This window comes from Desmodus rotundus, chromosome 2 (assembly GCF_022682495.2).
Source record: "Desmodus rotundus isolate HL8 chromosome 2, HLdesRot8A.1, whole genome shotgun sequence".
Taxonomy (NCBI): domain Eukaryota; kingdom Metazoa; phylum Chordata; class Mammalia; order Chiroptera; family Phyllostomidae; genus Desmodus; species Desmodus rotundus.
Genome location: NC_071388.1, coordinates 42,731,371 through 42,748,194, shown reverse-complemented (window position 1 = coordinate 42,748,194; position 16,824 = coordinate 42,731,371). Strand labels below are relative to the sequence as shown.

Here is a 16,824-nt window from a genome sequence, read left to right as displayed (position 1 = left end):
AAGCAGGTGGGATGCAGAGGGCTGGAGCCAGGGCCCAGACTGTTTTTTTCCTGACTGTCCCCTCTAAGTTGCCAGTAAAGGGCAGGCTGAGAATGGCCTCACCAGAGCTACATTTTATTGAGTTTGTGCTATGAGATTTATACTGTGTTGGGGACTTTACTTATAGTATTCATATCCTCACAACTGCTTTAGGGGGCCAGCACTATTACTCCCATTTTACAGATTAGAAAACTGAGGTGCGGAGAGGTCACAAAATCTGGTTCAGTGTCCACCCAGTGGAAATTGATAGAATCCAGATTCAAACCCAGGTCAGTTTGATTCCATTGCTCCTTACTTGCCCTTTTCACTATTCTGTGGCTGAGAAGTCTGGCGGATTGATGAGTAGGCCTCCAGGTTGCCACCAGTGAAATCCCCAGGCCTAGATAATGCCTGAATCCAAAGTTAAACAGTGGTGATGGGAGCTGTACTTTCACAGGTCACAGACACCAACACCTTCCTCCTTAGCTTATTCTAAGGGGGGAAGGGGTCACACTTCATGGCCCTCTGGTGGCCCCATTCATCTGGGACCCTGGGGTATCAGGTTGAGAAAATAGCTGTAACCTGGCAAGGGCAGAATCAGATGGTGGAAGGGGGAAGTGAGAGCCGTCGATTTGCAGCCCGTATGGAGGGCAATCATATACATAGACTGCTGGCCAGGGCTCAGGAGCCAGAAGTACAGGAGGCAGCCAAAACAGCCAACTGCAGGATGGGGTATAGTTGAGGTCAGGCTAGTGATGGTGCCTGGACCAGGAGAGACGGAGGGTCCTGGGACTCCTGAAAGAGCACGTGGCAAAAGAGTCCCACAGGCAAACACTCACCTGCGGCTGCCACTTTGACAGACCCGAGCTCTGACCCCAGCTCTCTTGACGATATGACAACCCCATATGTATCATTTTACTTTTCTCCACTCCATTTTCTCATCTAAAAAGTGAGAACTGTAAGGTCTGTAATTCTTTAAGTCTATTGCCTCCCACCTAGAAGTTGGTTTTGCTCTCTAGGTGTCAGCCTGTGTAATAAATAGGTGCTCTTTTATGTGGCACCTGTGGCTTTCTAGTTTCTGCACGCTTACCAATGATTTTCTTAAATCCATGTTTTAGAAAAAATTTAATCTGTATTACTAGCGCCATTTCACAAATAAAGAAATTCAAACTTGCAAAGTGAAGCAACTTATACAAGGTTACCCAGCTAGCAAGTTATGGGGTCAGATTAGAACCCAGGGTTGCCAGATGCCAAAGTCTCTGTACTATCCTATTTTTTCCTACTATATAAAATAACCAGTGCCAGTGAATGATCAAATAAGAGAGGTTATCAAAGGAAGGATCAGGAATTGGGTAGGAGAAAAAAATAGGTTTGAAACGAAGTCTGCGACTTCACATCCTGGAGCAGGTCTGGAGGAAGAGGTGGCAGAAAAGCTGGTAATGAGATAAGAAATGTCCATGTCCAGTTCATATGAAACATGAAAATGCAGAGAACATGAAAAATACTGTTTGTAAGGGTTTAGAGAAGAAGAAGGTGAACAAAAATATGTGCAAGGACCGCAGGGTAGCGCTGCAGATGAACGAACGAGATGAGGAGCGATGAGGCAGAAGTAGGTCATCCCATGCAAGACGGCCCAGGCCGCACCAGTTGCCTGCCAGCAGATTTTTCTAAAGAGGTCATACATTACCGTGCAAAGCCTTTCAGAGGTCTGCCACGTACGTAACAAGAGAAAGATCTTTAGCACAGAGTGTGCTTATCATATGATCCTGTTATAGATAGAACAGAAAGGCAGCAGCCATACCTGTCCATTTTCTGGGAAAGCTCTGGTTTCAAAAGTTCTATGTGATTATTGGTTATGTGTTAAGATCATATGTTTGGATTTTGATTTTGGAGAAGATAAAATCACTATAATTATACTATGCCCTTCTCATACTGAAAGGAGATATGGCATCTTAATTCGTGTGTCAAAAAGGGATAAGTTGCATATTTCCTATTCAAATAAAACCTAAAGCCACTTATTTGGAATGGATGTGAAGAAAATAAGCAGAGAAATATGTACCATGAAAATGGATAGAAAAAACAAAGTGATGCAACTTGATCTTAAATAATTTCAGAACTGCTCAAACACTGGGTACACGGGCTACTTGACAATGTCAACGATGAGTTTCCAGGTGAGGACTGTCTCAGGACAGGGCAGAGGAGTGGGAGATCTAAAAGTATCTGACAATAGGTATCAGCATCAAAAACTAAACCCACAGGGAACACAGAGGTAAGATGACCTGCCCAGATTAGATTTGGGGAAATACACACTCTCGAAAGAAATGGATAAAGTGGGAGCAATGAACTTGGGTGTTATGATTTATGATGGTGATGGGGAGGGAGGAGGTGAGAAGTAGGGAAAACTGAGGGAGGGAGGAAAAAGAAATAGAAAAGAAAACTGGTATTTTGCACCCAGATCAGGGCCTTGATCTTTCTGTTTTAATTCTCTTAACGTGTTACCTGATAAAGTCTTGAAGTGGCATTGACCTCTCAACATGGGACTCTTAGAGAACCTGTCTGGTTCTCATCCTTAGCTTGGAGGGCAGAGAGGGTAAGAGTCCAGTATCTAGAGGTTGCCTAGGTTCAGAACGCAGCTCTGCCACTTAACTAGCTGTAGAACCGTAGGCCACAGCTCACTGGCCATTGTGTCACCTCCCTGTGCTTCATTTTCTCATTTATTTCATCTCATTTATTTGAATATATAAAATTGGGATGATAAAACAAAGCCACAATTCTAAAACCTAAAGAGCTTTGAAAACCAAATGATTTTTCACAAATTATTTGGTGGCAAAACCTGACCTGAACAGACAAAACTATTCGTAGTTTCGTTTTTGCTACCCTAGATTCGTCGGGTGCTGCACTGTACCCGACTTGTTCAGGATACGCAGCATATGCACCATTGTTACCTTTTTAAAATCCAAAAATTTTCGAATTCCAAAACACATTTGAGTTTGTATTTCTAGATCTGTAGTTCTTATTTCATAGGGCAACCATAAGGATTAAATGTATTTACTCATATAAAGCACTTAGAAGGCTTCCTGCCACATACTAATAACTTAATAAATGTTAGATATTAGCACTACTATACTGTGCCCTTTCTAAAGGCCCACTTCATAGAAAGCTGTGGGTTGAGGAACTGCCAAAATAATAACAGACACATTAATTTATGTAGGTGAATTCAGGGCTCCTGATTGAGCCTAGATTCTGCATGCACTGGGTCCTGGACATGCCTGGAGGACTGGTGATGGTCAGGGGAGTATTTGACAGGGTTCTAGAATCAGGAGCCAAAGATCTTCCTGGAAAAACAATGCAGAGGGGGAAAAGAAGAATTAAGGTACTGAAGTTTAGTTGAAAGACCAGGGACCTGAGTGAAAGGAGCGATTTGGAATACAGCACGGTATTTCTGCCTCCAATTTCCAATTCCCATGGACTCCTGCCTGCAGAAGGGGAAGCAAGGATAGAGCAAGTAACAGGTTGTCCTGGTGACTCAGCATCCAGCTGGGAACATCTGCGCTACAGGATTCAGCCCTCCAGTGGCTTGGGCACTGGCTGAGAGGGCAGATGCTCCCGCCTGCAGAGAACACTGGGTAGGAATGGACATTGGCAGCTCTGCCACCTTTGGGCATCTATGGTGACTGGAGGGAGCTGGGGTGTTTGAGGAAGAACAGTGGAGAGGAGGAACCAGGAAAATACTGTTTAGTGAACAATATTACAACTCTCTTTTTACTCCTAGCCTGTTGTGACCTGGGAAATTTAGGCTTTAGACAGAGAGTAGGATAAATGAAAAAAAGGAAAAGGAATGGTTGCTAAAAAGAAAAGATTAGGTTTGAGTTGTAATTAAGTTGCTCTCAAATCTGTGCTTTTCTGAACCTGGGGTGTCCAGCAAATCATGTGTCAGTTCTCAAATACAGGGGCCTCTACTTCCCCAGGCAGCCAGTGGGAGAGATGGCCAATAGACAAAGACTTTCAAAATCAAAACTTCCAGTTCCTTTGTGTAACTCCCAAGTAATGCAGATGCCATTTTCAAATGTGCTTTCCTTGGCCTAATGTTCTATTTCTAGTGTGATTAAAGGCAGATCAACTCATTGCAACACAGTTAACAGTAGTTCGGGATTATATATATTAACACTCTAAGTGCTTAATGATGAGTGAGTCATGTGTCAGGTGGTGACAAAAGGCTTCACTCTTTAAGCCGGAGATGCCTGGTTCTGACACACTGTTAATTTCTGAAATCCAGGATAACTGGATTTAGGAGGTTATTCCTCTTCTATTCTTTGTGATAAATGTGGCCCTTTCTCTCCCATCTTCTACTTCCACAAGTTGACTGATAAACCATTAGACAAACAAACAAACAAACAAAAATCCTTTTGGTAATGAGAAGTTTCTGCAATAAGACTCTTAATCCCAAGATTTTTTTGTACTATAATATAATGTTGGGAAGAACCGGTGCTTTCTGCAGAGGGATTTATTAAGGGTGATTCAATCAAGGAAGTATTCCTAAGAAGCCAGGCAAGCAAGACTTGTGGGAAGGCTGAGGGTAGTTGATGGTGTGCAGGAGCAATGACCTAACTCTGGGAAGATATAGGAAACCATCTGTGTCTGGTTTGACTGCACAAAAGGACTAGATTAAAAAATAAGGTGGTTGTCAGGGCTGTGAGCCTGGGATTTGAAAGGGCATGAGAGCCTGGCTGGTTTCTGGGGCAATGGAAGCTGCGGGCTAGAGCCTGCAGGTGGGCATCTGCCTAGGTGTTCCAGAGGACAATGACCGTGATGATGGAGGTGGCCATGAAGAGCAGGTACAGGCAGAACAGCAGGGTGTCCATCATGTGGCTGAAGTGCACCCACAGGCTGACCAAGTGCTGCTTCTGAGCCTCATCTTCCTGACAGATTCTTGCTGACTGAGGGCAACCATTTAACTCTGCCTCTTGGGGACTTGGCACCTTCCCCACAAACTCCACAGCCTCCTTCAGCCCTAAGGAGAGACAGAGACCAGGCTGTGGGCTGCACAGATCACCTGTGAGGGATGGGAACAGGGAAGGAGGCAGGAACAAAGAAGTGGAGGTGTTGCAAGAGGAAGTGTGGGCAGTGCTGACTTCCTTACCAGGCAGGTGGGCTGGGGGGAGGCCCAGGGTCTTGTTTCCCTTCTGGGGAGCAGTGGGGCAGCATTTCATTGGGCTGGTGCAGTGCAGAAGCAGGGAATGGAGCCACGGGGGCATGGGTGGGGGCTCGCTGGTGGCAATGTGAAGCAGGTGGGTGATGAAGATGGTCTCCAGCAGGCTGAGCACCATCAGGGACAGACAGAGAGCAAAGTAGACACCTGAGAGCAAAGCAAACTATAAATAAACCAGGGCAAATAATTTCTACACTTTTCTTCAGCCTCTTTCCCCAAATTAAATCTTTCTACAGAGCCCCTTTCCCCCTTAAGTGGAGAGGCAGCTGGTTCTCCAGGTTCCCCTCCCTGTCCTCTGCTGCCTTTGCTTCCCTGGAAAGTGGGAGGGGCCATACTGATGAGGGGGGTGCCATTGGTAGGGAGTAAGTCATTCATCATGAGCAGGAAGACGTTGTAGCCCAGCAGAAGGGTTATCTTGAATGGGGCGCGGCTCTCGCTTTCTGCTGGCAGGTAGAAGCTGAGGGCGTCGATGGCAACCAGAAAGCTACTGGGCACCAGAAGGTTTATGACATAGAGTCTGGGTCTGCGCCTGATGGCCACCTGGTGGGGAGGAGAGAGGGGCAAGAGAGGAGTAGGCTGGGAGGCTGCCAAGCAAGTTAAGAGCAAGAGTTGAGATTTGTCCCAGAACAAACCGTCTAATAAGGAAAAGTCATCTTCACTGTCCCGTCTCTCCAACAAAGTCATCCTAATCACCACAGTCTGCCTTCCCAGGGTTTGGTTCTGCCATGCCCCTTACCGCTGAAACACATTTCATTCCTTCTTGGCCCAAAGTGTCAGTTTCTCCACCTTCAGTTTTATCCCTGCGATATGCTCTTAGCAGGATTGAGGGGCCAGATTCTTAGGTTACCATGTGCATTTTATCCTTGTAGTTTTGCTTGCTCCCCTCATCAAGGTCTAATATCTAGTGACTTTGCTGGCGGAATTTAAGACTAGTAGGAGGGAAAGTAAGACAGTGGCAGATATTTTGGGATCACTAGGATTTGGAATCATAATATCCCCAAGAGAGTGTTGCATAAATTTGCTACCATCTCTTTATTTTATTAAATTTTTTTCCTGAATTTATTGGAGTGACATCGGTTAATAAAATTACATAGGTTTCAGGTGTACAATTCTATAGTACACCCTCTGTATATGGTATTGAGTGTTCACCACCCTGAGCCAAGTCTCCTCCCATCACCATTTATCCCCCCTTTACCCTCTTCTACCACCCCTACCCCACTTTCCCTCTGGTAATCACCATACTGTCTTCCGTCCTCTCTTTTTAAAATTAAACACAATAATTCCAGCCCTCTAGAAAGTTCTGATGGCCCTGGGGGAAGGGAGGCTCCCTCTCAGTGTGAATCACTGCCACGGGAGCTTCGTTTCTTCCTCGGGGAGGATTTATTCCATCAATATTTACTGAGTGCTAGACACTGTGCTAGGTACTAGAGATTTATCAGTAAAAAAAAGTGATAAAAATCTCTGTGCTCAGGAAGCTTACTTTCTAGTGGAAAACTTTATGCTCTGGAGGGGACATAAGCTATGCATCCCAGGGGAAGATCACAACCAGGGCCCCTGAACTCACATAGAAAATGAGTTGGTCGTACTGGTTGGTGCCCACGGTCATCTTCACCATTTTCTGGTCGATATCCAGAAGTACCCACTGCCCCTTGCTCTGAATGAGGTTCTTTGATGTGTTTGAAATCTCCTGCACTTTCTTCTCCATGCCCAGGAGTATGTTCTCCACTGTAAAGAGACCCAGACAACTCAGCTTCCTCAAATGCCCCCAACCCCCTAGCCCAGACCGTTGGGTTTCTTGCCACTTAGCTTCCACACCCCTTTCAGTGAGATTCCCTCACTGTTCCCAGCTTTCTGTCCTCTTCTCAGCCCCAACCTTTTCCCTGTGTCTCAACAGACCACTATTTATGAGCCTCACTCACCTGTGTAGATGAAAGAGCTAAAGGTGAACGTGCAGTTTTGTTCATCGAAGGGGAAATAGAAGATGTCCAAGTTACAGACGGTGATCGCCTTCATCGGCTTATCGTATCGGATGTGCCCGTCACTGTTGACATAAGCCATGAGCCCCGTAGGTGTCTCAGCCACATTTACCCTGTATATGAGAAGGATGGAGAGGTGGGTGCTGTGGGTTCCCCGTCAGACCTGGCCTTCTCTCTCTCTCAGGTTCCCCCGTTCCTGGGCTCCAGCCCCTCTTATCTGATTTCCCCCTTCCACCTATCTCCATGTTCTTGGGATTTCGTAAGCTCCTAAGTTCAGATACTGCAACTTTCTAAATTGAGTGTTTGTGTAGCCCCATTGGTTACACTATGCTCTTCTCTGGAGATAAGGTCTCCTTCTTGCTTTTTTCATCCCTGGTACTTACAACTCCTTGATGAAGATATCTGGAAGCCATAGGTTTTCAGTTGCTATGCTGAGCTTCCGCATGCCCCCACATTCCTCTGGGTTCCACCTGATGAATGGATTGTACCATTTCTAGAGGAAACCATGATATGGGATGAATGTAGTGGGCATTAGTTTTAGTCTTGCTCTAAGATCTCCTGCACTTTACACTCTTTTCCCCTGCTCATTTCTTCACTCTCCCAGCCCCTCTCTGGTGAGCTGTCACAATGTCACTAACAGTCTTCCATTTCTCCCTCAATGTTCTCAGGGGAGACCTTGAGCTGGGCTTTGGATTCCCAAGGATGGAGCCATTTAAATATTACCCTTGCTTTATTCTGCCTTCTCCCTGTGCCCCATCTCTGCCCTCCTAAACTGGCAAAATAATAAAGAAGCTTTGTGTTTTCACTGTTGGTCTGGCTCTGTTTGAACTCATCTAACTCATGGGTATTCTCAGCTTTATCCATTCTAATCTGCAAAGTTGGACCCAGGAGCAGAAAAAGGAAGGTACTATAGTAAAGGGGAAACTGAGTCTATCATACCATATTTAGCCACAGGAATGATGTCATCACTTGAAGCTGTACATTCTGGAAAAACAATTTTCATGCAGGATCATTAACTCTATGAAGTCAGGTCCAGTGCCACCACTCACCTCGTACTCATTTCTAAGGCTGTTCTGTGTGGCAATTAGGATTTTTAATCATAAGCCACTGAAAACTGTAGGTCAAATAATCTAGGGCACATGGGAAACATAAGTGAAAAAACAATATGAGGCCATTGGGATTATGTTTCTTGTGGAGTATTCCAAAAAGGGACAGATTTTACCTGCAGAGATATCATTGTAGCATTCCCTTTTCTGTTTCCCTACTCCACAGAAGGAACTCTGAATTTTACAAAATCCAGTCAGGAGACCCACTGCTTACCATTACACCATTGCAGTGTTTGGTCAGGACTCACCACTTCCAGGATGACAGACAGGGTGAAGGAGATGTTGACTTGAACGGGATTTTTGTAGTTGGTGACCGGGATGAAGGCCTTTCTGTCAAACGCTGCTTGGAAGGCAGCAGGATCCACTCCATGCTGCTCAAAGCCTGAGCAATTGATGGTAAAAGTGTCTCCTCTTCCTGTGGAGAGCAGGGACTCTGTGAGAGGAGCGCCGGCGCTGGGGTCTAGGGACTGTTTCTGTGAGAAAATAGGGGGCACAGGACAAGCCTGTGAGCCTCTCCTTCCTGAACCAGAGAACATGGGCTGCACAGGTAGGTAAATGGTGGAAGCTGGTGAGGTGAGCTGAGTCAGGGCTCCATCCTCAATTCCATTGTTTCTGTCTCCATGCAAAGCTTGTCCAAAGGCGTATGCAAACTCAGGCCTGACCACTGCTTGTCAGTGCCCTGCTATGTTTTTCCCAGTCTCACCACAAACCTTTGCACCTTCCCTCAACGTCCTTCCATTGCTCCTCTCTGTCCTTGAGCCATCTGGGTGATGCCAGTGACAAATTTTGCCACCACAGTTCTCCTCTTCACTATATTAATAAGGTATAGATGATCGTAAATTAATGACTAAGGAAGTAATCAGGTAGGTAGGTAGTATGAGATCAGGCATGTTCAGGGTATGTATGGCCTTACATGTTGGTGGCATCAGGTGGCAGGCAGTGTGAGATATGTGGGATCCTAAGGAAGAAATCCAATTTTTCAATTCAGTAAGTTTTATTATGTCTACTACGTGCTGTGATTCTCAATTCAGTAATCATAGTCCCTGAGACTCTCTCAGAGAGAGTTCCTTGATACCAATCTTATACCCAACCACTTTCTAGTCATACTTTAGTTTCTACTCTATGGAGTAGAAACAGAGAGTGATGTGGTAACATCTATTTTTATCTCTCTCTGATGTCATACTATCCCTCGTTATTCATTTTCAATAGCAAACAGGAAAAATACTCTAGACTGGGAAAATTATACTGAAAAACCTCCCTCCTTCATGGCAAGTCTCGTCCATGCCCTGCCTCTTAGCATCTTTCCTGTTCCATTCCATTGGTTTCGAGAGAGCTGAGAAGAATTCTCTTCTACATAACATCACCTGACATTCAGAAACCATGGGGGTAGATTATGCGCTTGGAAAGAGAAAGACATAGGGAAGGAGAAGAGGCCAGCAGGAGCAGGAGAGCGGAAAAGAAACTAAAGAGAAGAGTGAGTTAACTGTTAAGACCTTAGAAAGAGGTACTAAGCCATCAGTGTTATAAATTTCCATTTTTACCAAAATGAACATCCAATCAGTGACTACCTAGGAAAACCAAGAATTAGCCTGGTTTCTCTGATTCTCAAAATTTATATATCTGCTTTGCTTTTGTTCTTGTCTTACCTTGAAGCAGCAGGTGGAGAAGGAGGCAGAGGAGGAATCCCTCCCCATGGAGCCAACCTCTTTCCATCTTCCTCTCTTTAGCTCTTCTCTGGTGACTTAGTAATGATGTTGACCTTAAAAGACCAAGAGGCCACACCTTGAGCCCTAGCTTTGAATAATACTGGTGTCGGGTGGCATTAACCACCCCTCTAACGAGTACCCCTAGTGCTAAGAGAATGTCATGGAGGACTACTCACCCTGTGACCTAATTGGCCCTGAATCTAGTCTCCAAAAGGAATCTGGAAAATCAGTTTGGAGGGGAGGAAGCAAAAATATTTGGTCACCGGAGCAGTGCTAATGGCTTCCTCATACTGTGGAATCACTCTAGCACATAATGCGTCCTAGAAAAGGCACAGATGGATGCCATCATCTTCCAGTGACAGCTGCAATTATTTTAGCCCTCTTGCCATCTTTCAAAAAAAAAGGTCTCCTTTTTATAATCAACTTCAGACTCTAAGGCAGGAGTGTCAAACTCATTTTCACCAGGGGCCACATCAGCCTCGAGGTTGCCTTCAAAGGGCCGAATGCAATTGTAGGACTGTATAAATGTAACTACTCCTTAACAGTTAAGCGAGAGCTCGGCGCTGCCACTGGGTAGACACAAGGTGCCGGGCCGGATAAAACGAGGTGGGGGGCCGGAGAGGGCTTTGTATTTGCTACCTGTGCTCTAAGGTTTTAAACACGACTCCAGTACTGACAGGTCTTAACTTCTGATTTTTGTGAGGGTATCAAAAGCAATGTGGACCCACGTCTGCTGGACGGAGGGAGTGAATAGTGGGGTAGAGCGGAGGTAGCAGAGGTAATACTGTTTTTAGTAGAAGTTGACTTGTGAGGCCATGAGTGACCAGCCTGCAAGTTTATATTGTTTTTGGCTCTGCTAGGGTTTTAAAGAAATTAGTTGTCAACACTTTGGAATTGGGAGATTTCACATAACAACTGTGTTTCTGGATTCATTTGAAAAATGAAATCAAGCAACACTGAGCTCACATTTTTGCTTGACAACAATGTGCCAAAGCTAAAAGACAGCTAAGCCCTTTGGTGGAGGAATAGTCTCTCTAGATCGTCACAGTCTCTATGACCACCTGTTGTCTTGTTCCTAGCCAGCTCCCCTCACTCATGTTACCTGCTTGGCCTCTATAAGCGTTTGAGTTGGCTTTGACTGTTAGGACTGGTATTGTTGTGCGATTCTTCAAGAACCTTGAGAAGTAATTTGGAAACACTGTTTCATGCCTGGGCGGTCAGAGGTCGCATCAGATTTAGAATGTGCAAAATTTGGTCCATAGAGGAAATCAGACATAGTATGGTTAAGTGGGCCAAACTAATCAATGGTTTAACTGGCTTTACTCTAGATTTATTTCTGTTAGGGAAGACTCCAGAGAGGGTGGTCAGTGGCCTAGAGAACAAAGGGAGAGCAATTGCTTATATGAAGAAGCTTCACAGACTGAGTCGCTGTGATGCAGTAAGAAAGATTTAAGACCAAATCCTGTTTCTACTGGAATCATGTCACCTTCTGTCAGCCTCAGGGTTGTCCTCTCTAAAATCGGGAGGATAAAACCAGTCTTTCAGGGGCTTTATGTGTTTGGAGATCATGTATGGATAGTGCCTTTCCTATCCTGAGCAATGAATAAACTGAAGCAGAAATAATGGCAGTAAGAGTAGTTGTCATTGTTATCCTGGCTCGCCTGAGGGTGCTTGGGTCATTTCAACCGGAATGGAATCTTCTGGACTTAAACTGTCTGGGTTGACGAAAGCCACCCTGGTTCCCATGAGCCCTCTCTGCTCAGTCTCAGATACCAGTAAGGATCCCTCTGCTCTTCTCAGGGTGCCTCTTCATCATTTGAGAATTGCTGCCCCTTTGGGAAGTTTTTTTCTTTTTCTTTTTCAGATGAATTTGGATCAGCATATCTCAAAGTTTTGCCCACAGAACACTAGTTCTATAGGATGTTAAATGCTGTTTCTAAAAATTATTTTTGTTATTTCAAGTTCAAATAAGTCTGAGAAATACTAAACTAAACAAGGCTTAACAGGTTTTATTATTGCAGAATTCCTTAGAGTATTTAGTTAAAATGTGTTCATGTGACTTGAATATCATGGACACAATATTCCCAACTTAGTTGACTTTGAAAATTTCTGCTTCCCAGAATATCTTGCAAGACTAATACTCCATGGATTATTTTGGGAAATACTGCTTTAGGTAAATAGAATAAATCTAGAAGATAAAACTTGAAAAAAGTGTCTTAAACTTACTACAGACAGAATATAGAATGCAAGCAGCATCTGTATAAATAAATCAAATATTTTTGAAAAAGTAAATAGTGCCCTGACACATGTGGCTCAGTTGGTTGGACGTCATCCTGCAAATCAAAAGGTCACCTGTTCATTCCTGGTCAGGGCGCATGCCTGCATTGTGGATTCGGTCCCTGGTTGAGGCATGAACAAGGACCAACCAATCCATGTTTCCCTCACACATCAATGTTTCTCTTCCCCTCTTTCTCCTTCCCTTCCCTTCTCCCTAAAAATGAATAAATAAATAAGATCTTTAAATAAATAAATAAAGATTTTAAAACCTGAAATTGTATTAGAACTGTAAGAACCTATAAGCACATAGAAAGTAAAATATGAATTACAAGCTGCCCTGAATCCCTGAGCAATATAAACGTGGTCTGAATCAAGGGGGAATATTTTTTCTTTTCTTTTTCTTTAGATCAATGGCCACCTGCAAGCCACATATCATTATCCACGTAGATCTAATTTTAGGATAAGAGTTTAAAAAGGTGATCTCACTCACACATAGGATCTAATGAACAAACTGAACTAACAAGCAAGATAGAAACAGACTCAGATGGAGAGCAGCATGATAGCTAGTGTTGGGGGAAGTTAGGGGGTGGAGGGATTGAGCAAAAAGGAAAAAGGACTCATGGACATGGACAACAGTGTGGTGATTGCTGGGGGGAGGGAGGTATAAGGGGACTGAAAGGTAATGTAAAAACAATACAATAAAGATTAAACAATAAAAAAATAAAAAAGATGCTTTGGTATTGTTACTTCTCAAATATACTCAGATGATAACATTTTAGTAGCTAAAAGGTAATAGCAATTTTTCTCATTGGTGGTCTTGTAATGAATAAGGTATATATTTGTTTTAAGAATACAAATGTTTCATCCTAGGACTCAATAAATGAACTATTTTGAATGAAAAATAAATGCAGCCTGCCTAGATTTTAAATTTTTCTGAACTGACGTTCACGCTAAAAAGGTTATCTCTGATGTAGCCCAAAGTTGTTTATCTCTTCTTCTGATAAGAAAACACTTGGGAAATGCCTAGACGTGTTTTGGCGAGAAGGCTCCATCCTGGCTGGACTATCGGTTCTGCCTTTGTCCCAGTTGGGCCGTATTGCCTCCCCTGTTGTGGCCTTGCAGGTGTCCAGCCTATACGTCTCAGTAACGTGGGGGAGAACCCCCATGCACACCTTACCATTAGAGGTGTTAGACATACCGTATCATTTTATTCAGTTGAGTAAATAATCCTTAATTATCATTCTGGGAGGGTTAAAATCCCGAGGCGTGCCTATGGGCTCTGATGTTTGTTGGTTTAGCTGAGTAGGTTCAGGTGGTTTGTTCTGGGCGGAGGGAACAGCCGGAGTAAACATGGAAATCACAGTGCTGTCAGGACCTCAGATTTGAGTAGCAGAGTGGCAGGAAATGCAGCTGCGGTGTCATGTGGGGCCGGATCACGGAAGGCCTTGCAGACGATGTTTGGTTAACGCCCCGTGTCTCCCAAACCTGCAGAAGGTTCAGGACTATTTGAAGAAGAAGAATTCTCCTAAACCCCTGATGTTTACTTAAATTATTTATATTATAAGATTACTTAAATATGTACTTCCATGAAACCATGTATAAAGTCCTTACGCTTATAGCTCTTATACCACTGTAAAATTAAAGTTAATGTACAAATTATGTGCATACAAGACTACAGAATCAACACAACACGAATTTAATGTGGTGGATAATATTATTTCACTAAAATTAGATAATTGTTCTAAATTATTTTCCTCTTTGTAACAAGCAACTAATTTTTTAAACACTTATCTGTTATGTTTTGGGCCCATTTGATAGTGCCTCTGAATATGAGCACTTCGAAATAATTTTAAAGCAATTCTTTACTTCATTCTGACTAGTACCCTTACTGCTAATGAGCTTGGGAAGTTACTGCTGCAAAGATGGGAAGTGTGCCATAGATTCCTTCTTAGAATGAATGTGTGATGTGACTTGCAGTGTGACTATACCACCGAGCACTATGTGCACGAACCAATCCACTGCAGTTCTCCATCAAAAGGGCTGTGAAACCCTTGTGTGCACAATGCGCTATCACGTCATCGGCTCTCTTTTGGCCTTGTTTACATCTTGAATCCTCTTCTTTTCTAATCTGCCTTAGATCATTAAAGAGGTGCCTTATTCTGTCACGCCATACTATTTCCATGATGTCAAATAGAAGATTCAATTTATTAATTTTAAAAAAATTTTTATTGTTATTCAATTACAGTTGTGTGCCTTTTCTCCCCATCCCTCCACCCCACCCCAGCTGAACCCACCTCCCTCCCCCACCTCCACCCTCCCCCTTGGTTTTGTCCATGTGTCCTTTATAGTAGTTCCTGTAATCCCCTCTTCCCACTGTCCCCCCTATTAATTATTTTTTAAAAGCCTTATTCCATGAAAATGACTTTCATGGCAAAATTGATCTGCAAAACAGAAATTTTGCCTGTATAACTGGCAGGAGAAGTCAATGCGAGAACCACAGCGGATGGGGGCGATTGTTACCACTTGACATGAATTAGCTGCTGACGGGCCGGGTGGAGGAGGGTGTCAGGAGGCTGTTGTGGTAGCCTTCTCATGGCGGTGAGCGTGTCACCGCCCGTCCAGCTCTGCAGCCATGTGTTTCCCTGGACACCTCTCTTTCCCATACCACCGCATCTAATCCATCAACAAGCTCTGTCATTTTACCTCTTACATTGCTCTCAAGTCCACCCATTTCTCTTCCTTTTTCCCACCACAACCCTAGCCCAAGCCATCACCCTCTTTCCCGGACAACAATCACTTCTAGCTAGACTCTTCTCTTCCGTTCTAGCTGCCTCTAATTCCTTCTCCAGTCCGCCAGCTGCAGTGCAGTTTTCAGAATGCAAATTCGATTTCTGAACCCTTAACCCACTCACCCTTTAAAACCTTGCAGTGGTTGCTGTTTACTCTCTTACTCTAAAGACCTGTAACATAGACCACAGGCCTTTGGAAATGTATCCTTCCTTCTCCCACCACCTATCTCTGTTGTGCCCTCTGCCTAGAGCATTCCCTCCGCTGCCACCTCCACCATCTTCCCCTCCCTGACTCCTACTGTCCTTCAGATGTAACATATACCTTCCTTTTCTAGTACTCACCTCAGGTACAGTTTAAATTTTAATTAATGCTTACCTGGGACTCTGAACTCTATGAAGGCAGGAGATGTGTCTGTTTTATTATCTCCACTATATCTCCATCAAATATTGAATGAATGAGTAATCCAGTATATTACACAACATAATCATTTTAAAATACATGGAAGTCTGTATTGCCACAGATTCTCTAGCCCCTTGCCTGAGTGTTGGCGAATATCACTCTCCAAAACACTTCACAGCACAAACACATTTCAAGGAAGGATGCTTTGCAATCAATATCATGTAAATAAGTACAAGTCTTTGGCTTAGGCCACGGTGTCAAACTCATTTTCACCGGGGGCCACATCAGCCTCACGGTTGCCCTCAAAGGGCTGAATGTAGTTTTAGGACTGTAAAAATGTAACTCCTCTTTAACTAGGGGCAAGGAGCTTGGCGCTGCCGCCGGGTAGACACAAGGTGTTGGGCCGGATGAAACAAAGTGGAGGGCTGGATTCAGCCCGCGGGCCTTGTGTTTGCTGCCTGTGGCCTCGGCAATCCTTAGACCACCAGCGTGCCATAGCACACTGAAGGCTGGCACTAGGTCTGCACAGTGCTCATCCATTCTTCTTTTTTTAAACCTATAATTAATATGTATTTCAGGGAGGTTTTAGAAGGTTTTATTTTATTTTATATGAGGGTATCAGATAGGCAGCTTTTGGGTGCTGCAGGGTTTGAGGCATGGTTGGAAGCACTAGTGTGCCTCAGTGAGGTGGCTTGAGGAGTGCTGGGAGGTTCTCCTTATCCCATCAGGCAGCCCGAGATACTTCAGCGATTCTCACCAGTAGAAACTGTGTGTATTTGTATATATGTTAAATTGCGCACATCTCCAACAAGAGGAGAAGTGTTTGTTTCTATGATATGAAAACCTTTCAATTATGAAATACTTAAAGGCTACCAAAAATACAGCAAAAGATATTAGAAGCACCCATGTACCCGCCTCCAAGCTTTGCTAAATTTTGACATTTATAAGTCATTTTGAAATGAAATAAAAGATTACTGACACAGGCAAAGCCCCTTGCGTGTCACTCCCTGGTCTTGTGCTGCTCCCGCCAACAGCGGAGATAACTACACTTTGAAATTGTTGTTTATCACACCCAATATACATGCATATCCTTAAATAACATCATATTTTTACATGTTTGCAAAGTTAATACAAATGCAGTCACACAATTTGAGTCTTTTTGTAACTTGTTGTTACTCAACATTTTTGAGATTTATACATATCGATACGTAGTAGCCCTTGTTCTTAAACTGCTGTATAATGTCCCATTGTACAAATACCATAACTTGTTATCTGTTCTTTTACTAGTGGCGTTTAGATTCTTCCCGTTATTACACACAATGCACAATGCATACATCTCTGTG

At 43.8% G+C, this 16,824-nt stretch overlaps 1 protein-coding gene across 1 annotated transcript; it reads right to left on the bottom strand.

Moving 5' to 3' along the window:
• Window positions 1-4,514: 4,514 nt before the first annotated feature.
• On the bottom strand, window positions 4,515-10,022 carry LOC112305107 (5-hydroxytryptamine receptor 3C-like). The gene is made up of 9 exons (XM_024560775.3): window positions 9,956-10,022; window positions 8,558-8,724; window positions 8,143-8,187; window positions 7,587-7,696; window positions 7,147-7,316; window positions 6,792-6,952; window positions 5,563-5,767; window positions 5,159-5,374; window positions 4,515-5,029 (listed from the first exon to the last, which is right to left on the bottom strand). The coding sequence occupies exons 1-9, from the start codon at window positions 10,020-10,022 to the stop codon at window positions 4,800-4,802; spliced, it is 1,371 nt and encodes a 456-aa protein (XP_024416543.2). The 3' UTR covers window positions 4,515-4,799.
• Between the last annotated feature and the right edge of the window lie 6,802 nt (window positions 10,023-16,824).